At 38.8% G+C, this 24,673-nt stretch overlaps 1 protein-coding gene across 6 annotated transcripts in view; it reads left to right on the forward strand.

The window, feature by feature from the left end:
* The window catches only part of HYCC1 (hyccin PI4KA lipid kinase complex subunit 1), a 99,426-nt gene that overhangs the window by 69,994 nt on the left and 4,759 nt on the right, over window positions 1-24,673 (forward strand). For 5 of the 6 annotated variants that reach the window (XM_054991002.1, XM_054991000.1, XM_054991003.1 and 2 more), the window contains 3 exons: window positions 9,174-9,290; window positions 11,886-11,973; window positions 15,203-15,362. In XM_054991002.1, the coding sequence (XP_054846977.1) occupies window positions 9,174-9,290; window positions 11,886-11,973; window positions 15,203-15,362 (365 nt within the window). Of the gene's footprint in view, window positions 1-9,173; window positions 9,291-11,885; window positions 11,974-15,202; window positions 15,363-23,936; window positions 24,233-24,673 lie in introns of all 6 variants that reach the window. The other variant, XM_054991005.1, reaches the window with a different exon arrangement.

Below are 24,673 nucleotides of genomic sequence, written 5' to 3' on the forward strand. Positions count from 1 at the left end.
ATATGTGAGCCAGACGGTGTATTAAACATTTCTTCCCTCTCATCTGTATTACAGCTAGTATCCAGATCAGAGTGTATTCATGCTATTTATCAGCGAAAAACTTAGCAGAGGCCTCACAGCTAACTGTCTGTTATTGATCCTGTAAAGGTTTAGATTTAGGAGTTAGATGGTGTCGAGATACCTTAAACAATTGGGATGGTTGTGAGCTAGCTGATGCAATGGTTGCTGAGAAATAATGTTTCTTTGCCACTTTCGTTTCCCCTTCATAGGCCCTCCAATGGGTGCTGTAGCATGCTCTATCTGTTTCTGTATGAGTCTTTCTAGGCACCTTCCAGCCCTCTTAAGGTCACCCAGTTCCATGGTAAACCACAGGGCTGAGTTCCATCCGAAGGGCTGGAGGGGTCGACATGGAGCAATGATGTCAGTAGCTTCAAGGAGGTTTGCATTCCATATTCCTTCAGCAGCTTCCATAGAACATATGTCTGGAATTCTGAAATCCTCCAAGTCATTTTGGAATCTAGAAGGATCCATGAACCTTTGTGGTCAAATCATTTTAACTGGACCCCCTATTTTGCAGGGTGTTGGGGCCATGTTCACTTTTGTCTTCAGCAGATGATGATCTGAACACCGTTCAGGCCAAATCTCCAATGCTGAAACAAGACTTTCCCTCAAAGGCTCAGTGAAAAATATTAAGTCCAAGATGTGACCTCTTTGATGAGTAGGGCTTTTTGCTATTTGAAAGAGACCCAGGATTGCCAGGGAAGCTAAACATTCCTGAACTGGTCCTGATTTGGAACACTCAGCATGGATGTTGAAGTCCCCCAGAACAATAAGTCTAGGTGTTTCCAACACCATATCTGCTAGCAGCTCTGCCAACTCAGAAAGGGTGCTTATTGGGGAGCTAGGTGGTCTGTAAACAAGCAGAATACCCAATCTATCTTTAGTTTCTAAAGACAGGAGCATACAGTCAATACCAGCTACAGCTTGTACTGGAAGTCTGCGGAAGTTGAAGGACTCACACGAAGAATAATAGCAATCCCTTCTCACCAGCTACTATAGTGAGGTGGGTGTAAGACCACATAGCCAGGGGGAGATAGTTGGGACAGATACACCATGTCATTTTCCTGCAGCCACATATCTGTTATACAAGCCACATCAACTTCTTCCTCCTGCAACATTCCAGCAATGCATGCAATCTTGTTCCTAACAGATCAGGTATTGCATAGTATTAGCAGCAGAATGTTGGTGGAAGTGGCCCCATTGTCAGCACATGGTATGCTAGAGAGGTTAGATAAACAGTGAGCATTATTGCTTGATACTGGTTGCCTTTGATAAATCCCACCCGCATATCTACCAGCTCCCATCTGCTCTTGAATAGTAAATTCACCAGACATTATGTACCAGGTAAGAAAGCTCAGGAATGCACCCCAAACCACATATTCAGATATCAAACATAGTGGTGGCCACAACTCAGGCAACAAGCTAGGGCTACAACTGTGGTTTATTTAAGTAAGCAGTGTCCAGCAGTTGTTGCATCTGTCCCAGAAGCAGAACAGATTAGTGGAACTCGTCTGCTTGTGTCCTTCATCTTGTGTAAGTGATATCTGTCCTGCAGCTGCATGCCACAGGCTAAGCCATGGGCAAGAGTTCTTGAGCTCTTGCCTTTTGGCTCATGCTGAGAGAACTGTGCCTCCTGCACAAGGCCTCAGTTAAATAGCCATCCCAGCCAGCCCTACAGGTGAAGGAGAAAGGGAAGTGGAAGGCAGGGCTTGCATCCCATTGGTTGCTAGCTACAGATCAAGGGGAAATGGTCTCTGAATCCAGTTGCCCTCAACAAACCCTCCCTTGTTGCGCCCAAGCCTTCTGCGCAAGGACTCAGTTAAATAGTCATCCCAGCCAGCAATACCTGTGAATGTAATATAGATAAATGCACTTCACTTCCAAGTTACAGAACCTCAAGCCTGGAAGGGACATTTTGAGAAATATTGGCAGCTGGGCTCATGCCTGCCTCAAATGTTAAGGAGTTCTCATCAGCTGATCCCAGAGTTCTCATCCAGCCTAGGTTGCTTCAAAGCATAAGAAGCTGAATTCTAAGGATCATGTTTCTGAGGGAAGTGATTAGTTGCTAGACTAGTAATGCAGTCTGCCTTCCTACAGAGGTAACAAGATTGGCTGTGGTCAGCAGTGCTTCCCTCAGAGACTAGATGAAAGATCTTCCTTTTAAATAAACCAGATTATTTTCCCTATGGGTAATTCCTTAGAGACCAAGTTCACTACAAAGCCATAGATGTAACTTTTCCTTTAATAATAACAACAACAACGTTCGATTTATATACCGCCCTTCAGGACAACTTAATGCCTACTCAGAGCGGCTTACAAAGTATGTCATTATTGTTGGTTGTTGTGGGTTTTCCGGGCTGTATTGCCGTGGTCTTGGCATTGTAGTTCCTGACGTTTCGCCAGCAGCTGTGGCTGGCATCTTCAGAGGTGTAGCACCAAAAGACAGAGATCTCTCAGTGTCACCTCTGAAGATGCCAGCCACAGCTGCTAGCGAAACGTCAGGAACTACAATGCCAAGACCACGGCAATACAGCCCGGAAAACCCACAACAACCATCGTTCTCCGGCCGTGAAAGCCTTCGACAATATATGTCATTATTATCCCCACAACAAAACACCCTGTGAGGTGGGTTGTTTCAAACTGTTTTACAGTTGTTTCAAAGAACAAAAGTATATGTCTAAGCAGATTCAACCTTCAAAAACAGCCATTAAAATCTCAGTTCTTCTTATTACCATAAAAAATATCACCAGCAACCTCAAAACTGTTTTATTTCCTGAAATTTCAACGCCAGTTGCATGATGCATAAACTTATGTGGCTTCAGCTTCTTGTAAATCTTCAAAGCAGACCTCAAGGAGAACCTCCTCCTTTTTTCTAGCATATTTATCCATTAAGTTTAAGAGTCTGACTTTTTTCCTTTGTTGGACAAAAGGAGATTACTTGTGACTTCAGAATAAAGGATGGTTAATATTGCATTATTGCAAGAAACTTTTGTAGTTCTGATGCGAGAAGAAGAAATCTGTACTGTAACCAGAAGATCTCTGCATTGTATATCGAAGTGGTGGTGGCTCATATCCTTTCTCAGGGTATTTGCAATGATTATAACAGATTCAGAGGATACCTTTATGTCTCAAGTGGAGCTGGGCATGAGAACCATTACAAATCTGAAGAACTGCCTTCATCTGAGATTTGAGGGCAACCTGCTTTCATCTGGGAACCAGTTTAGCAGAGGTTCAGCTGCTGGGAACCCAAGCGAGGGCTTTTTTTGACTGTTGCCCTCTAATTTTGGAAATCCTTTTGTCAGAAGATGAGAATTTGTTTCCCTAAAGGAAAATGGGTTTGAAGACCTGCCTTTTCCAGGGGGCCTTTGAATTAGATTGATAAGAAATGGTGTGACAAAGGAGTGGCATTATTAAGGAACTGTTTTTTATTTTATATCATTGATTTATACTGATTTTTATTCTGATGTAAACTGCATTGGAAACTCTTTAAGTTGAAAGGTGGCTTATAATTAAATGAAACTCTTCTGATCCACTGATGAAAAAAAATTGAAGTTTATAACATTGGTACACTGCTGGGATCAGTGGGGTGGATCCTAACCATATCCTGCAACTTCACTGAGCGAAGGTTTTTATTTATTAAAATATTTATACCTCATCTTTCCTTTTGGATCAAGGCTGAAGCCTGCCTTCAACTTAAATGGCTCTTCCATTGGAGAAAGAGCCACATAATAATAATTGCATTTACATACTACTCTTCTAGACATATTAATGCCCCACTCAGAGCAGTGAACAAAGTCAGCATTACTGTTATTCCCACAATACAGCTGGGGCTGAGAGGAGTGGTTTAACCACAGCCACCTGAGCTCATGGCAGTAGTGGGATTCAAACCAGCAGAGTGCTGATTCTCCGCCCAACCACTTAATCACTGTGCTACAGCAGCATCCAACTTAAGTTGGAGGAAGCCTGCTTGGTAGGTGGGTGGTTCTCCCAATACTGAGGAATGTGTTCATTGCATCAAATGAGTGAGATTGGTGGTTTAGCAGCTTGGCTCCATTGTAATCAGTTTCTTCCCCCTACAGGACTCAAAACTGGGTGGGGGGTCATGGTGCTGACATCCTTTAATACCACTTGGATAGTTCAGAATGAGTTGGCTGTAGTTTATTTTGTTCATTTTATTCTCTAAAGAACAATCCTTAAAAACAATCACTCCATGGATTTGTATAAAAGTCATTCCTCTGGATGGACAGGTCTTCTTGCAGGCATTCCTTGTGGTTTGTATTAATTACAGCAGATGCTTCCCCAGATGACTGAGTATCTTCTAGCAAAACACAAGGGGTAATTTTTGGAAGCAAAGTATCATTATAATCTGCTGAATCTATGAATAGTCAGAAAGGCTAGATCTTCCCTTGCACTAGTTCTCTATGGAAAAAGTAGTTGAGACAATATGACAACCAGATATTAGTGAACAGGGAAGAACTAGTTCTGTTGTTTCATGCAGAGAAGTGATTATTATATGGGAGTGGTGCTTACAACACTGGATTAAGCCCGTACCAATTTACATGGTAGGTATTCTAAGCAGATCAGCTGTGTTGTTATGAGTGGATTTTAAGATGAGTTCTTGAAACTAATATTTTGGATTTTTGGCACATTAACAGTTGATCTCTACACTGAATTCCAAATGTATCTGGTATTGCACAAGAGTGGTTAAAGAGCTGAAAGAATTAGGGCAGTAATTTTCAGCTTTTTCAGATCAGGATTCACATTTAACCCTAACCTATTACTTTTCACTTATTTTTGCTGTGTATCTTATAACAACAACAACATTCAATTTATATACCGCCCCTCAGGACAACAATGCCCATTCAGAGCAGTTTACAAAGTATGTTATCATTATCCCCACAACAAAACACCATGTGAGTTGGGTGGGGCTGAGAGAGCTCCTAGAAGCTGTAACTGACCCAAGGTCACCCAGCTGGCTTCAAGTGGAGGAGTGGGGAATCACTCTGGTTCTCCAGATTAGAATTCCACACTCTTATCCACTACACCAAACTGGCTCTTGTTCAGTTCTCGCATGCACTTCCTCTCTAGTCCCCCACCCCACACACACTTTTTTAACATTTCCTTTGAAAAATGCTAATTTAAGATTAAAAAACAATAGCGCTTTATCCCTGGTGCAACCCTACCTTTTGTTGGTCTGCAGTCCAGTTTTGGATCCAGAACCATTGTGAAAATCAGTGTATCAAAAGTTTGTTACATCTTACAGAAAGGTACTCCTTTCTGTGCATTTCTATTGGTTCTACTGAATGTTTGATTTCTGCTCAGGCTGAGACAGGACATTGCTAAATCCTAGTAGCTTTAGCATAGTCCCAAAATGAATGCTTTACAGCTGTGACGTTAAAAAGAAAAGGTCATAGCATACCATTTCCAGCGATTCTAGGGCAGTAAATTGGTAGGAAGGTCAGCTGTAGTTATCGGTATGATTATATCTGTTTACCAAAGAGCACAGTGAACTTGACCTCAGTAAATAATTATCCTACTATTTTGCATATTAGAAAAGATCCTGTGCATAAATTATTTTTGTATGGCAAATGGAAGCGATTTCACATAGATTAGCCTGGGGCCTGGAAATCTACCAGAATTGAAACTGATCTCCAGATGACAGATGTTTCCCTGGAGAAAATGGCTGCTTTGGAGGTGGATTCTATGTCATTATACCCCCCATGAGTTCTGTCCCCTCCACAAACCCCACCCTCTTCAAGCTCCATCTCCCAAAATCCAACAGGAAGCTGCTGAATTGGAATTCATATGTAAATGTAAATTTGATTCAGTCAGGCTGGGATTGAATACAGACTATGAATGGTTATCTCATTATCAGAAGTAACTGACTTCCTTAACAGAAGCAAACTGATCTCCATATCAGAAGCTACTGTTTGCATCTACTCCTCCCTCCTGTCTCCACCTATATATCTGACCAGTTTCTTCTTGCCCTCCATGCATCTGATGAAGAGAACTTTGATTCTCAAAAGCTTATGCTACAATAAAGTTGGTTAGTCTTAAAGGTGCTACTGGACTCTTTTTGATTTTGCTACTACAGACTAACACGGCTAACTCCTCTGAACCAAATCTCTAGTATTTCTCTACCCAGAGTTATCAACTCTTAAGTATTGGGCTTTCAGTAAAAGGTTAAACCATCATGTTTTGTAATTTAGGTAAAATGTTTTAATGCCTAAATAGAAGAAACCACTTCTGTAAAGGCAGTGGGTTGGATCCAGCACATTTTTGGAAATGGAAAGAAAGACTGCAGTAGCCACTTGCATTAGGGTAAAGTTATGGTATCCCTACTTGCATTTCTGCTTGTGCAAGGTCTTGTGCAGTCAGTTTCTAACATACAAGGAGGAAAATGCTAGGTGTTGTGCAAAGGAAATGTTTATTAAGTCATGTTGAATTGCTTGTGTTATGTTTCAGCATTGTTTCAGCTCTGTAACAGACTTCTGTTTCCCCACCCCAGGTTTCTGTAATCTATGCCCTATTGCAGGGGTGGGCAAATTGCGGCCCGCGGGCCACATGCGGCCCGCTACAGAGCCACATGCGGCCCGCCAAGGCAGTCACCTACCGGGCACCTGGCACCGAAAGAGCAACGCTCTGCAGCTTTTCTCCCTCACACAATAAATAAATTGAATAAAACTACCACTATTTTATTTAATTTATATTTATTGATTTTTATTATACAATTTATACCTTTTCTGAAATGCAAAGTTAACTAATGAATGCAATCATTTTAAAAGGTGCGGCCCTCCACTAACCTCCGCTCCCACAAAGTGGCACCCGAGCCAAAACAATTGCCCACCCCTGCCCTATTGTATTGTTTGTTGAATTTCCCAACTATTGATCATGTTGACTTGCTCTCAGTAATCTGCTTTGAGTCTCAGTGACAAAGCGGACTATAAATACTGTAAATAAATAAATGAAACTGAGACTATGGTTTGTTCAAGCATACTGTTAAAGCACTGTGTCTTAGACAGGCTTTTAATCTTTAATCATGATGAGGTTATATTTGTATTTCCTTTGATGGATTGTTTTTATTCTCATATAGTTTTGTATCTTGCTTTGATAGAGATTAGAATTATGCCTTAATGTTGTTCTTAAACAATTGAGGAACTCATTATAAAAGGAGGTAACATACAACTGAACACAATTTAAAACACAATTTAAATGTCTTTTTAAAAATTTAACTATTATACATATACTTCATTTAAAAAGTTTTTAATATTGAAATGTTTTATTGTTTGATGTTCGCTGCCTTATGGTGCCTGTTTGGATGGAAAGGTACCATTAGAAACGTTTTAAATAAATAAATAAAATTTAAAATTTTGATATAATTGGCTATTTGTTTTATTATTTAAAAATTAATTAAGGAATTGTCACTTATTAAAGTAAACTACATTATAATGTGTGTCTTGGTTGTCCAGTTCAGATAATTGTACCGCATGCATAAGACTACACTTTAGTCTTCTTTTTAAAACTAGGGCTCTGATTTAATAAATCTGGTTTAGTAGATTTATTTACTTCATTTAGAGCCTGTTTTTCTAATGGAGTCTGAAGGTGGATGCCATTAGTTGACCTGAAGAGAAAGCAATTGGGGCCTGACTCTAGAAGGGCATTTTCTCCTAGAGCAAATAGGGTTGTCGTTATGGAACCCATAAACCTGGATGCTTCACCTAAAGTTAAAGATTAAATAAAGTAATTTTAACAAATATACACTCTCATTGCTTTTTCCTACACTAATTTCATGGATTTCTGCTGAAATTAAGTATTCATAGTATGTATGGATTTCAAAGGTTTTGTTCTAGAATACAAAAGAGCATGTATTTCGAATATCTTTATAGTTAGTAATCTCTATGTAAAATAAACTGTTGCTGTGCATTACAAAATAGTCTAAATTCCATTTCTAAGTATAGTTATTAAAAAGATGAACTAGTTGTTGGTGTTGGGATTGCATACTTGATTATCCTCCTTTTCAGTCTAAGCACCCAGCTAATTTATTAACTGTCTTGACAAAAAATGCTGTATCAAGGACATATTTATCAAATCTTGCTGGAAACAGCTTAACACTTGGCTTACTAATATAAAGTAGATCAAATATTTCAAGTGATGACAACTCTGACATGAAAGTGCTCTAGATGAAACTACTAATTAATTTTAGTCAGTTTGATCATTTAGCTTAAGTATAGCCCTTTGTGGAGTTCTCTCATTATTTTTGTTTATAAATGTCCAGTATACTTACTATTATTACTATTATGTCATTAAAAATAACAGTACTAGGTATAATAGCTTTGGGAATAAAACAAGCAATACATTCAGATTTCCTTAAACCTAACTACATAACATTTCTCCTTCTCCCTCCCTCCCTGTCTCTGAGCATCTGTGTCAATTAGTTTAGCCTAAGTAATCGAAGAAATCCTTCCATTTTTTCTGGAACTCGGTTATTGGTCTATTTTGTAAGTAGGTAGTCAGTTTAGCCATTGAAGCATATTAATAAATCTTATCTCTCCACTCTGAGAGACCAGGGCAGGCATCATTTTTCCATCTACCTGCAAATAATACCCTCGCTGCTGTCACTATATAACAGAAGAGGTCTCCTTGTTCTTTTCTCACATTAGTTGGTAAAATGTTTAAAAGCATACTTTTCGGATTTAATTCAAATCTGAGTTTGAGGATCTTTTGCATCTCTTCATGCATTTTTATCCAGTATTTTTGTGATTCCTTACAAATCTACCACATATGGTAAAATGTTGCATCCATGTTCTGACACTTCCAACAATGTCCACAGTAAATCTTACTAGTCCTTGCAATATCTTTTAGAGTAATGTACCATCTAAAGAACATTTTATACCAATTTTCTCTCAGTAACTGGCAACCTGTAAATTTTATGTCCTTAATCCATAAATCCATAGATTATTTATAGGTTTATTGGCTGAATAAGATTGTATAACATTCAGTTTACTAATTTAGAATATGTGTAACTTTTTTTATGCACTTACTTTACTTTAATTTCTTTGCTTTAATAAGATTCTTAAAAAAAAATAACAATACTGATTATTTTGTTTTTTCAGGATTTGTGTTTGCGGATATCCTCGGCAACAAGTGAGGAAATACAAAGGCATAAATAGCAGGATTCCAATTTCATCTGAATTTATGGTGCAAATGCTAACTGGAATTTATTATGCTTTGTAAGTTCAGGAAATGTTATGTGGTGAACACAAATGTAACAGTCCGTTTCTTGGATGGATGGCATGTTGTACAGATTTACCATTTACTACAAGCTTGTGTTTCAGTTACGTTGTACAGCCCTGTCCAAGAACCAGAGCTGTACATATATGCTGCTATGAAGGATAATTAATCTGAGCTGTTGGCAGTAATGTTGCTCCCTCTAAATGACTCATATTCTTAGGGCTTAATAAGACTCATTTCTGGGAATTGGGCATATGAAGCTTACAGCATCTTTTAAACATCAGGTTTACTGGACTCCAATTTGGATTGGGAACATTGTCCAGTCTCCTTTGTGTCTCTTTGTGCCTTTTCCTCTTATTTCCCTTTCTTGAAATGACCCCACAGTACAGCAATAGTATAAGGTCCAATATAGGTCCTGTATGTCTATCCTCAAGGGCAAATAGCTCTGTGTGCTTGTTTCGAGCTAGGAAAGTGCCAAGGGGAGGTTTCATTTCTTTTCTGCCATGCCACAGTCCTGAGTTGAATTGGATCCCAAGTGCTAGCTATTTTTTTTAAAAAATGCATTGAGCTCCATATAATTTCAAATACTTCATTTCATTTGGCATTTTCATTGCCTACCTTTCCACCCTATATTACAAATAATAGTTTTGTTTCTTGTCCCGATAACAGTTGACTTTTTCCGTATTCTGATGTGAAGATATAGATGAGCATATGGAAAACTTCCAAATAATAAGATGGAATTGCTAGTTGCATTGAAACCTAGAAGTTTTTACTATACGTGTAGATTTTATGTATATAACAAAAAAAATCCTTATTGCTGCATATGGGCACAGTGCCTATAAGCTATATAAACATTGGCTCCATTCCTGGGATAGTGAATGCTCATCCCCATCATCAGGCCAGAGTCTGTATAAATGTCCATGAGTAGTGAATGAACATAGGTTTGGGGCAGGACCAGTGCATTAACTGTGGGAAAGGCACAGGACTATTTTTGTACTTCACATGCTCCTTCCTTCCATGAATATGTTGTGTGAATTAGGGAGAATATCCTTCTCCCACCTGCTTTATTTTCTAGGCAAATTTCATTTGCCTGTTGGAAGAGATAAGAGCTCAGGTCTTAGATCCAAACTATGGGCTCAAGAACTTCTACCTGCAGAGCCTGATTTTCTTTCCTCTTGGGCAGGCTGAAAGATTCCCTGAAATCTTGTTCTGGGGGTGGGCGGGTGGGGCGGCGTTCTCTTTTCCCCAGGAACAGGATTGTGAGTTGGTTTTGCCTACCACAGTTGAGAAAGTTGTGCTGGATGGGTGGAAGTCCTTGTGCCTGCAGAAAACATCAATCTAGATCAAAACCCATGTGCCAGGGCACTGCAGCTATGGGGGCAGGAGCAGAGAAGTGAAAGATCCCTAATATTTTTAGCAGGGAAGAGGTGAAGGGGCAGCGAATCGGGGTTTCTGAGTATGAATATCAAAATTTTTATTGGGTGGGTCAGTATACACAAATCATAATATTCAATATCAATATCCATCACATTATATCACTCCCACCCATTCCCCCCCTTTTCAGTTGACTTCCAACAGTTTTCCATTCCCTTCATCTACATTACATCACTATCTCCTATAATATTAATTTCTAATTAATTATAATATATAGTATAACATATCTATATCTACCATGTTTATAATAAGTCTCTAATATTACTTTCAAAATTATAATATAAAATATACTATATCATTCTTACTTATATACTATTCATATTTTCACCTCTAACTAATATAAAGATCTCTTCTCCCCTCTTAACAATTATCCAGAGACCACATTTTGCCTTTCATGTCCCACTTTTTTCCCACATAATTCTTAAGTTTCTCCCAACTCATAGCACAGGGTTTCTGAGTATGAAGGGGACAAAGATCCCTTATTTGCTATAATTTCCTGCAGAAATATATTGTCTACGTTTCTCGTGAGGGAATATCATTGTGGTTCTTTTGAAATTTTGTGGAAGGTGAAATACACACCTTGTGGAAGGTGGATTTTGTATGTGGTGATAAATCTTCGTAGAAAATTTTTACAGGCTTATTGCAGGTTGACTTGAAGGAGAGTAACTAAAAACTGCCCAGAGTTCATGGCTGAGATCTGAACCAGCTCATTCTGCTGCTCTTTTTATTTCACGATTCCTGCGATTATGCATTGAGTATATTTTATATATACAATAGCTGCCTGTGCTGAATCACAACTGGCAAGGACTGCTTACACACCACTGGGCAAGACAAAAATCAATTGTCCTTCATTTTGGAGGAACAATTCATGTTCCAAAACATAAATGGGAGCAATTCTACTTTTTTGTTGTTCAGCCTTATTGATAACTTGGCCTGTTGTTAACTTATTTATAGCTCAGTCTTTCTTACTCTGTCATCTTAAATATCAAAACAGAAACTTATAGTTTTAAGCATCTATTAAATGTTTTCAGTCATGTGTTTATATTACTAACTGGTTAATTTGAATTGATCTATTGATGAATAATTAGTTTGCCTGAGATGATGAAGCAATAATCATGATTTCTTGCAGTTTACAGTTTTGATTTTTTTTAATATTCAAGTTATAATGGAGAATGGGACCTGGCTCGAAAAGCAATGGATGACATTTTATATAGAGCACAACTAGAGCTATACCCAGAACCACTATTGGTAAGTGTTTAAGGTCAAATTCTTCTAAAAACTGAGAAAAATAGTAAAAAAAAAAGGCATAACTTGTAAACTCCAAGCATATAATTTTGAGATGAACTCAAATATTAAAAAAAACAGTAAGTCATTTGTCTTGCAAAAAGCAAGGGAGGTAGTGTGCCAGCCTGGCCTTAAGAAGGTGAGAATTCTTAGATTTAGGTTGCACCAGTGAGGGGTGGGTGGGAACATGTTTCTTGTTGCTGATTAGACTTGTAAACAGGCTAATAACCTATTTCCAGAAGTATGTGATATTCTGCAAAAATTTGTTCTTGTTAAAGTTTCTTCAAGGGAAGGCCCAAATAAAACAAATTATAGTAGTCTAATTCAGAACCAACCGAAGCATGGATTTTCATTTTTTAATTTTACTGTATTTAAATCCCACTTTTTTCACCAGTGCTGGCCCCAAGTGGCTTACATAGTTCTCCTCTCCTCCATTCTATGCTAACTACCCTGTGAGATAGGCTAGGCTAAGAGTATGACTGGACCCAGGGCCTTTTTTCTGGGAAAAGAAGTGGTGGAACTCTTTATTACCCCATCTGCGCGCACAAAGCACGCGCGCTTTCCTGGAAATGCATGATGACACCACTCCACGAAGTGATGCTGCTTCCCAGAACCCAGCACAATGCATTATGATGAGATAAATGTTAATAAACTTGGGAAATTACACTATTATGAGAAAGGGTTTTTTTCCTTTCTGTATACTCTACACATAGTGAAATCTTCCATTCCCTTTCTCAAACATTTCATTTCTTTGGAATCATATTTTAAAATATGCAAGAAGGAGGGGGCCTCTAAAAATCCAAAATCTATCTCATAAATCTAAATTCTAACAGATTCCCTTTGCCAGCATAGAAAAAAAACCCCAAAATTTCTCAAAGTTCCACAGAGTCTGAAATTCCTAATCTAATGAATATTGAATCTTCAAATTTTCAGGGACGGTTTTGCTTTACTGGAGCAATTCAAAATTAGATACTCAACTTTAGCTATATTCGATTTATACTTAGTTTAAAATGGCTTTTTTTGTTGCCTGCCATCTCTTCCTTACCAATGGCTAAGCTGTTGTGACATTGTGAAATGCTCATAAGTATTCCAATGTCCCAGACAAACAATATTCATAAAAACTTCCTTAAAACCCATATGCCCACTGCAATTTCAGTGATGCTAATCAGCTGAGGGTGGGGAGAACCATTTGGGTAACAGCTATTAAGACATAAGAACACCTATATGCTGGTGAATATATTGATGAAAGCCTTCTGTGACTTGGACACAGATATTCATTCCTAGCATAAAACTGGAATAACCATAACTGATATTTTAACTAATAAAAATAACCATAACTGATATATTTAACTAATACAGAACCAATCTGCATTCAAAAGCTGTGGGAACCATAACAATGTCAACTTCAGTCAACAAAAGAATGAAAGCAACACACATGCAGACATACATGCACAGTCCCACCCACCTCCATGAAAAGAAAACAGAATGAACTCAAAGCAGCACACACACACACAGCTCCACCCACCCACTCCCCCAATGAAAATAAAACAGAATGAACTCAAAGCAGCACACACATACACAGAAACCCCTGAATGAAATGAAAGCAGAACGAACTCAAAGCAGCTTAACTGCCTCTGCAGAGCCTGTGCTGGGCCCCAGTTTGTGCTGTCTCTCCTCTCTCTCTCTCTCACACACACACACACACACACACACACCACACACACACACACACAGAGGAATGAAAAGAAAGCAGAATGAACTCAAAGCAGCTTAACCTTCTCTGCAGACCCGTGCCGGGCCCCAGCTCTGTGTGTGTGTGTGTGTGTGTGTGTGTCTCAGCGGATTGAAAAGAAAGCAGAATGAACTCAAAGCAGCTCAGCCTCCTCTGCAGAGCCCGTGCGGGGCCCCAGCTCGCTCTCTGTCTGTCTGTCTGTCTGTCTGTCTGTCTGTCTGTCTGTCTGTCTCTCACTCACTCACTCACTCACTCACTCACTCACTCACTCACTCACTCACTCACTCACTGAGGAATGAAAAGAGAGCAGAATGAACTCAAAGCAGCTTAGCCTCCTCTGCAGAGCCTGTGGGGCCGAAGGAGGAAGGAATCACGTAGGCAGATTCCAGAGCTGCCAGAACGCCGTTCCGGGGCATTCCCCCTCAAAAAAAGCCCTGCCTGGACCAAGGTCACCCAGCAAACTTCCATGATGGAGTGGGGATTTGAACTTGAAGTTTTCCAGATCCTAGTCAAGTTCTTTAGGACTATACCACAATGGCTGTGTGATGGGGGCAAGACACTCAATGTTTTATGTAAAGCATTGAATAGTTGCAAAATTGCTCCAGGTATCTGAGGCATGAGGCATGATGTTACTCTTGAGAATTATTCAGTGGTCACTGTGAAAGTCTTATCAGTGCACATCATTTGCAGTATATAGTATTTCTGAGAGCTAGCTTTTCTCTTCTTGAGGACAACTGTAATCGCCGTCTAAATCAGGAAAAGCTAAGTTTGATTGGAATAGTATGTACTGTGAATAATGATAATACTAGAGGTGTATGATACGGGATTCATGAACCAGCTAAATATCTGGATTTATGCTGATCAGGCATAATCTAGCTACCTTGGTTCATATTTGAGAATCCTGGATTGGTTCTGGGAAGCCAGGCTTTGATGAAGCAGAGTATTCAGCTGCATGTGAGCAGGCAAGCTCTGTGCCATGACAGGTGAGTAATGCAAGGCCAGTGGGGGACAGGAAGAAGTAGCAGACAGAGTGGATTCCCATACCACCCTCCACCCACTCTCAAGATGGCTTTAAAAAGATTAGAGAAATTCAGGAAAGAAAGGTGTCATGGTTAAACGATCATCACAACATCTTGGGAGCCAGTTTGGTGTAGTGGTTAAGAGTGTGCGACTCTAATCAGGTTTTACCATCCTGAATAATTTGGTGTTATCTGCTAATTCACTGTTTACCCCTCCTTTCCATATAATTTATGAACAAATTAAATAGCCCTGTTCCTTATACAAATTCCTAAGGAACACTGCTTACTTTCCCTCTTTCTGAAAACTTCTAAATGTTTGTTTTAATGTTACGTAATAATGCATGTCTTAATATATAGTAAATGATGCTTTAACATGGAATCTGACATTACATTTGAAATTCTGTCCATGTTCTCCCTCCTCCCCCCCCCTTTTTTTTTTTAGGTTGCTAATGCAATAAAAGCTTCACTGCCTCAAGGTGCCATAAAATCTAGTAAAGAAGGAACAAAATGCATTCAGGTTGAAATTACACCTACTGCATCAAGAATCTCAAGAAATGCAGTGACTAGTATGTCTATTCGAGGACATAGATGGAAAAGGCATGGTAAGAAATGCACTGGTTTAAATTATTTAAATCTAAAAGTTGAGGTTTTAGGACCTTTGAGTATTTAATACGTAGATCTATTTAACATGTGGTACAGCAGAATGACACTTAAGTTATCTGTTGAACCATGAACTGCTAATATTCTCAGTTTTCTTTAATGCTAACAATCTGTAGTCCTGCATGTAAGTAAACACATAATGATTATCGTTCACTATTTCCAGGTATAACGTTTTACATGTTTACTCTCTTTAGCTGCTCAGAACTAGAATTTTCTGTTCAAGATTTTTCTCCTTTTTTTGTTAAGAAGAAAAATATTAGCTTGGATTCCCAGAATAGCTATATAAATTGGTCCCCAAAGGGTATTTCCATTGGAGTAGCCATGTGAATCTCTTGCAGCAAAATAAAAACTCCCGTGGCACCTTAAAAACCAACATTTATTCCAGCATGAGCTTTTATGAGTTGAAGCTCACTTCCTCAAATGCAATGAAGAGAAAATAATTTTCTTTCCATTGCATCTGAGGAAGTAATCTCTGACTCACAAAACCTCAGTACTGGAATAAATGTTGTTAGTCTTTAAGGTGTCACTGAACTTCTGTGGGTTTTGTTTGTTTTTCTCAAAGGGTAGCCATGTTAGTTTATTGCAATAAAACACCAAAATTTTGGAACACCTTTTGCTAAATATTATTCATAGGACTTGTGTTGGACTCAAAAATATAAAGGGTGCATAGCCACATAATCAATAAGCCATTGCCATAATTACTGTACTTACCGGTTTTGTACATTTTTACTAATAAACTTCATTGTGGTATAAGTTCCATGGGCAAGAGATCACTGGGCTTTCCCACATAGGGTCTTTTTGTCAGTTCTGGCCCCATACAGCGTTAGTTTATCCCCTGAATTTTGCATATATTTTTTTACCTTTAATTTTCACTTTTAGTCCCCTCCCCCCATTTTTTCCCTTGTTCTTTTGAGACAACTTTTACAACTATCTTTTTTTAAAAGTCAGTTCTGAGTTGCCTTTGTTACTTGTGCAGAATGTTTCTTTTGGTTTTGTTTGTCCTGCCCACTCCAACCCACCCCTAACCCACTTTCTGATGATTGGTTGTTTGTCCTAGTCAAACCACTCCTTCCTCCCTGCTCCTTCTTGTTCTCTCCTGGATTCTTCAATCTTTCTTTTTAATTGTCAATTTCATAATGTTATAGTGACCTAGGATTGTAATAATAGATGCAGCAGGTTCTCTGAATCTCCAACTTACATTTTAAAAAAATGTTTCCAGACCCTTTCATTGCAGAGTTATAAGGAAAAAGGCATATCCCTGGAACAGAATTTACTTTAAAAAATTAAAGCTGGGGATTCAGAGAAATTGATGCAGCTATTATTACAATGTTAGGCTGTTATAACATTAAGACATTGATGTTTTTTTTTTTAAATTGCAAGAGTCCCGTCGGGAGGGACTTAAGCATGTGCTAAAAATTAAAAGAGAGAGAGATGCTGTGATAGCACTGATGAGGACAGCACCCTTGCTTGAAAGTTCTGATTATATAGGGCACATGAGGAAGAAAATAAACTGAAACTAAATTATTCAAAAATGCTTTTTACTTAGATAGAAGGGCAGTATTGTAGACAGGGAGTCACAGATGCTTCACTAATGAGTTAGGGACCATAGACCTCACCTCACCCTACATATTATCTTTTGCTTTAATAAGTACTCCTGTATCCTACCTGTGCTTCATGTTGTCTGATGTCAGTCCTAGGATTATGTTCTGTTTCAGCAATTCTTCAACCCCATATTGGATCCTTGCTAATGCTATGTCTTTGTAAACTTGTATTTATTTATCATATGGTATTGTTTATGGAAATGTCCTTGATACATTGTAATAATCTCACACTATGTAATCCGCCTTGAGTCTCAGTGAGAAAGGCGAACTATAAATAAATAAATCCACAACTGTTAAAATACAGGACAGGGCAGACATGTGGAAGAACTGTACTTAAACCAATTCCACTGCTCATGGATCAGCTGCTAAGAAAATCAGGAATAAGTTGAGCATGTGAACAATACTACTGTTACATGTTTATATAGTGCTTGCAGTGTTCAAAGCACTTCATACACACACAGACACACTCACTCACACTTGTACTCCATACAGAACTCCTGTAACAGGCTAGTGTTATCCCCATACTGCAAATAAGGAAGTGGGCTCTACCCAAGGAAGGCTTTGTCACAATAAAACTTTAGTATTTAAATTGTTTATTCAAAATTTTATAATTGGTTAACACCTTTTGCCTTGAACTGTCATCTTCATGAAATAGAAACTATTATAACACTGTAGTAACTCTTGCTTTTGTTATGGACCTTAAAAGTTTCTTGTAGGTGTTCTGCAAAAGGTTAGATGGAAATAATGTTTTTCTGATAAACTTTATTCCCGTATATATGTTCTTATGCAGTAGCTCCCATGAAGTAATTTAGTCATCATTTTGTTTGTTAAAATGGATCATGAACATACCTTCTCTTCTCTTTTCTCTTCCCCTGTTGTGAGATATAAGATTTACCTTGTCCTGAAGATTTACCTTGTCCTGAAGTAATCTAATTTATGGTGGGTTTTGCTTAAGTGGCTATGCATCCTGTTATAAGTCCAGCAGATTTATTCTCTTAAGGGAACTGTTATTTCTAACTGTAGACAAACACTGGAAAAATATAGTAGTAGTTCTGTTAGTTAAGAATTTCTGCCTCCTATGTGGTAACTCTGTAAGGTGTTCTAGCTTGCAGTTCTATAGATTAAAGCCTGTTCTCTGCAGGTTACTGGCTGTAAAAAAGGGTGGTCTGTTGTAATGAATTTAACCACACAAAGGCCTTTCCAGCTCCCAAATATGTTCTGATGATTTTTTAAAATTAAATATTTTTGGCTGCTGTGTAGCCAATTGCTTCTTCTGCCTTTCTGTCTCTGGAACAGATGTTCAAGGAAGTTTTGTAGTGTTATCCGTATTCAATTATATGCAGGATCCCAGTCCAAAGGCAGAGGTTACTGATGCTTCCTTCTTATCGATACAAATTTCTTCCCATTTAATGTAGTTTAAAGGCATTGTTAGTCCAGAAAAAAATAAATACTTTGCATTCATTTCAAAAATCATTCTGTTGCCTTCCTGCAGGATTCATACTTGATGATACAGGGGCTGAAGTACACGAGTCATTTGTTAGGACAAGTGCTTGCTGCAGCAGATAACAGTAAGGCAAGAGGCTTGATAGTATTAGTAAAGCATCTGTCTCCAATAAAGATGAAAAGTTACTTTTATTATGAAGAAAGATGATTTCCCAGGTATGCAAGTATTGCTGCAGATACCTAAGTAGCTAGTAAGCAGTGACCATTCAGTTCAAGAAGATGATGTTGTGGTGTAATGGGAGGAAAGCCAGCACTACTTTGGGTCATGAGGAAAAGGTTTATAGTACTCCTGATACAAAGAGGGGTTGGGATTCCAAACCTCAACTTGCTTATTGGATGGAGAACAAAAATTATTCAAATTTTTAAGCACACCTGGACCCAGAATACCTACACAGTTCTTTCGATTACTGCATTCTGAAGGATTTTGGTTTATGACATTGTATGCCTATTGATGGCATCTTAAATGGCTTCATGGTTTCCTGACACAATTGATCAGTAGAACTAAATGACCGCTATTACTTCAACTGACTTCCTCACACAGTAGAGTAGGCAAAATTTTTCACACAAACTTGCATTTCCTGTATCTGTTTTGTTAGCATGGAAAATGAAACAACGCCAAAAAGAAGCACATACTAAAAACATGCTGTTGTATGGGAGAGATTCACAAACTTAGCAGATCCAGATATTTCTGCGCTGGAATACTTTCATACAGTCCGGGGGAATGATCTTAAGCTGGTAAATCATAAATAAGCATATGGTCGCAATTAGTCACTATTTCAGAATCTGAGAGAACAGTTCAGAGCTCTTTGATTTTTCATCTGGAATATATTACTGTAAAGTAAGACTGAGATGGATAGATGCTAAACTGGCATTTGCCATCAATTCCCCGTTCCTGCTGCAGACCACCACCACCCCTATCCATTTCTCAGGACCCCTGTCCCCCAGAAGCACCATTTTCTGAAGATCAGCATGCTGCAGTGAGACGGGGGAGGCAGAAAAGTGCAATTCTGCTATTGAACAATTTAGTCTGGATCCAACCCAGAGTCTTTCAAAAACTTTCTGTCCATAAAGTTCATACGGATAAAGTACAGTTCTAATGAGTTTAATTTTCAGCATAGTGGCCTGAAATAGGTACACACCACCACAGTAATTTATTAAGGTAGATCATACCAAAAATTGAATTGGAGGGCACCATGAAAGAGAGACCCTGCATACTTAAATGAAGGTGCTATTCCATGTAACAATTTTTCAGAAGTGCTGAGTGCATTTGGCCTGGGTGGAGCCTACGGGGTTTCATTTGGCACTAGACTGAGAAAGTGGTGATTTAATGCTGTTGTTTGAAACATCATTTTGATAAATTACTTGCAGTAAGAAAGCTTGCTGTAGATTTCGCATTTCCTTTTGGATGGCATTGATTGGTACATTAAGATAATCTGATTGTAGTCTATACAGCATCCTGTTGTGTATCTGCATCAAAAGACATGCTTAGCAATACAGATTTATTGGATATAAGTTGTGTGGTAATTTCGGTTCACTATAATTTTGGTCATATATGGAGTGTAGTCTGAAGGCCAACCTATGTGTTATGCTAGACGCAAGTTGCCAATAAGGACCAGCAGTGATAATGCAGTTGAAAGTCCCCAGGAGCAACTCCTATATAAAAGTGCAGCAGGGTCTCAGTTTAGATCTGATTATGGTATGGAGGGAGGGGCTTCTGCCTTCCTGAACTGCATTCAGTGCATGTGCAACCTTCCTGTGGGGTAAATAAGGCCCCCATGTACCCCCTCAAGCCATTTGTCTCTCAAAAACAGTGCAGGAGGGAAGGCAGGAGCCCTTCCTCCCCACCACACTGCAGTCCCAATCCAAATTGAGGCCCTTGCGGAGCTTTTTATACAGGAGTTGCCACTAGTGACTTGCAGTTACAGTCCCCATGGATTTGAGTCCAGTGGCACGTTACAGACCAACAAGATTTTTAGAGTGTAAACGTTCAAGAGTCAGCTCCCTTCTTCAGACACGAGTCATGTCTGAAGAAGGGAGCTCTGATTCTCGAAAGATTATGCCCTGAAAATCTTGTTGTTCTCTTAAGGTGCTACTGAACTCAAATCCTGCTGTTCTACTACAGATCAACAGAACTACCCACCTAAAATAGTCCCCATGGGGTAACTCAAATCCCCATGGTGAGCTCATACTATTCATAAAAGCCAAGCCGTATTGGCAACGACTGGCAAAGGTGCACTGAGGCCCCTGCGGGTGCGCCTGTACCAGCATAAAAGGTGAGTGATTGGTGAGGCAGGCCTCTGAGGGGCCGCAGAGCCAGTGAGGAGGTGCAGCATGGCCCCACAGCTGCTGTGGAGGTGGTGGGAAGGCTGCACCAGGGGTGGGGCTCCCCACGGCCACTGCAGGGCCTTGGGAGGTCTGCACTGGGCTCCAGGCCACCTGTGGCAGGCCTCTGAGGGGCCGTGGAGACATCAGGGAGGTGCAGCATGGCCCTCCTTTGGCTTCACTGCTAGAACCCATTGTATTTATTTTCACAACGGGCTCTGTTGCTAGTGTAAGAGTAATGTGTAGTTTGGCCCTTAACCAAATTCATCTAGGTACCCAAAACACATTAAATGGCAAGTCTGTGTCCTGTTATGTGGATCTCATCTAGAAACTAATACTGAAATGAGCCATCAAATACTATTCTTGTTTCAGATCCTTTACACCATGATTATTTCTTGCCCAGGGATTGCAATTTAAAGTACAGCAAGCTGGTTCAGATCTAATGACAAACTATAGTTTGTACTAAAGAGTGGTAACTGAGCATGGGAGGAGAGGGGGGGCACCGTTAGTGTTCTCAGTACTGGAAGATTGTAAACATCATGTGGGAACCATCCCAAATATATATGTATTACATTATAATTATTGTATTTAAAGGTACATTGCTTACACTTGTGTCTGATTTTAAAATGTACACTAATTACAAAATGCTCTGACAAAAGTAACAAGGTTAAATTTTAAAGCAGACATAGATTAACTTTGGGGGACAAAATTACCCCAAACTCTGCAGTGATCCCTTGACAATCCCCCAAGCTGAACTGTCAAAATCTGATGTGACAGTGCTTATCTATTTAGATTTATTTAAAGATTGTATAGCCTGCCTTTCTACTTAAATCGGCACCCAAGATACTGTATGTATTCTTACAGGACGTGTGCATCAATAAACAGAGCACCACAGTTCATTCAAATGTTCATGACTTAGCTGTAGTCTTCAGTTTCCATCCAAATTTTAGTCTGGGTATCCTCCTTTGGTTTGATGAATCTGGTACTACTAAATAGCCCTTCTGAATTTTCAACCCCTTGTTTAACTGTGTACCTAGGTTTTTGTCTTTCTCTCCTTTATCATCTCCACTGGACCGCCATTCCTTTTTTTTTTGTTCAGTGATGTGGTTGGCCTTCATTGCTAGTATTTTTTAATGTCTACTTTTCAAAATTTGAGTTGCATCACAAACTACAGCAGTATTGGGATGGCTGTTGCTGTTTCTCATATATTTTATGTATATGGGAGGAGAAGAATTTGCAAAATCTCTGAAGAATTCATCAGGTGATTTTAAACAAAATAGCATTAAACTCTTAAATTCATAAAAGTGAATTATTAAATGTAAAGAAGAGGACAATCAAGTCATGTGTTAAAAGTGTATAAGGAAGTTCTTCTTAAGTAGCAGCCATAATGCCAGTGTTCTTTGCTAATTCTTCCTAAACTAATATTCGTCAGTTTTTATTTTCTTTCTATTTTAAGTCTGGAGGCAATACACTTCAAAAAGAACAACAGCACAAATGATTTTTAGTACTTGCTACTCTTGCGGGTTTCTTATTAATGACCTGCTAAGTTTCATTGAACAAAGAAATAGATTGTTAGGACCACATGCACTGATTTTGCTAATGGTACAGATTCTTATTGGAAGTACTGTAGTGTGTATATATAATTTTCTGTGTCTTAATAAAGATAACAAAAATGAAGACAGAAAAATATAGCTATGGTATGTCCATATGGGATAAATCACCAGTATATAACAGGATCACTGGCTTATTCTGACATGCATATGTGTAGCATTTAAAAAATGTGCACTGTAAAATGAGATTTTGGGCAGTTAAGCATATGTAATTTCTTAAAGAAACAGATGAGAAGAAAAGGGAAGAATTAATAGAAAATGAAGATAAATACCTCTTCCTTTCAGTCTTTATAACCTTATAATACTAAATATCTGTTACATCACTAATTATTTGTCTAGTCAAAGACATTTACTGATACTGAGTTCCACTTAAACATTGGCTTATATCCTTCTACTTTGTTCAGCAAAGTTTGAAGCCTTATTAGTAAAAGAGGCTTCACAGGGTTTGTGGAATTTATGCAGCTGACCCTGGTCTCAATCTAGCAACCCTGAGACTCGGGTCAGCTGAATAAATTATTCCATATACTCCATGACAGAAACAGGTGCCAGTGGGACCACATGTAATTCCAGCATAAAGAGCCTTCCTCTAATGGAACTGGCTCTTTCAATGGAGAGGGTTATGTGATTGTGCCACATAAAACTAAGTATATCTAAATTTTATCTCCAGCAGCTACTCTTCTTGTCGTCCTGCTCAGCCCAGCAAAATCTAGCCCTAACTCTGCTTCCAGTTCTTCTTGTGCAGGCGCCTTGTTCAATCCTTCTCCTTTCTATCTACCTTCAGTTATGATGACAACAGCTGCCACATAGCATAGGTCTCAGTTGTGTCATACTTCTAATTCCTAGGGTTCTTGACACTTTACTATTTGTCAGTATTGGTTTCGTCTTTCACCTTTCTTGGAGAGCCTACCCTTGGAAAAAAAACACCTGTCCCATGACTAGACTTCTGGAAAGTTCCGTTCAGCACAGCCTCTGCAAAAAGCAATGTCTCAGGCTCCCAGAGAGCAAGATGATTCCAGCTAGGCATAACATTCTGTAGAGCTTTTCAGACTGAATTAAGTAGGCCAAGAGATGCAAAGCCTCCAGGCAAACTGAAAGACAACAGATATTTTGTGCCTTGGACCTTGTTCCAGACAATGTTGTAAATAATACACAAATTGTTTATTACATGTAACCATGCAGTTTTTCAACACCATAGAAGAGAACTTGAAAATGAAAATAGTTGTTCAGCTCCAATACTGTATGAAGTAATGGGAAATATATAGCCTGACTAAAATTCTTAGTTTTGATTTGCTGCTGAAATTGGAAGCTCAGCAGAGAGCCTTCAATTTGTAAAATTATCTTTCTCTACTGCTAAGTGCTATTAATGACAGGTAAGAGGAAACAGCCTTCATAACATTGTCTTTCAGTTTGGTCTTTTTTGTTTATCTCCATGTTTTTGTTTCAGCCATCTTTTTTTTTTCTTATCCATCTTCAATTCTAGAACAACCAGATAATGCTAGTGACGCTACTGAATTGGGAAACTTTGTCATACCTGAGATTAGTGTCACAAATGTGGCTGGAGAGAGAACCGGGAATGGGGAAAAAAGCAGAGCACCAGCAGAGAGTGATGCTCAGCATATACAGGGTGTACAGGAATCGCCTACAGATCCTAGAATTGACAGCAAAAGCATGCCAGAGATCAGGAGGCAAAAATCAGTAAGAAAAATTATGGAGGATGGAATAAGTTCACCTGGCAGAGTGCAATTTTAACAGAGCACTTTGTAGCTACGTTAAAAGGTATTGATTGAAAGGGTCCCTGCTGCATGTTTGAAGACTGCGGTATACAATCATATATTTGCATGTTACCATTAATAAAACATACTGCATGCTTTGCACATAGAACTTAGAAAGGATCTTTGGTGAACAAACACACTGATAGCATGTCTATAGCAATTAAGGTGTTTTTTTCTTTTTAACCTTGGGAAACCTCACTGAGAGACTTCAAAGTGGCAGAATACTAAACTCCTTCAATTTGGGTTAGTTTAGAATATTTAATTATACAAATTTTCTTTTAAAATGCCTTCAAATTTACATTCACCGTGTCAATTCATGTTAATGTTTTCTGTCTTGTTGCTTGAAATCTCTGCAGTCCTTGAGCTTTTATGCTCCACTGTGTTGGGTTTCCAGCCTTGCCATACCACTCCGAACTGCAGAATGTGACCTTTCAGTCCTTGAAAA

Source organism: Eublepharis macularius, chromosome 11, assembly GCF_028583425.1.
Source record: "Eublepharis macularius isolate TG4126 chromosome 11, MPM_Emac_v1.0, whole genome shotgun sequence".
NCBI classification, from domain to species: domain Eukaryota; kingdom Metazoa; phylum Chordata; class Lepidosauria; order Squamata; family Eublepharidae; genus Eublepharis; species Eublepharis macularius.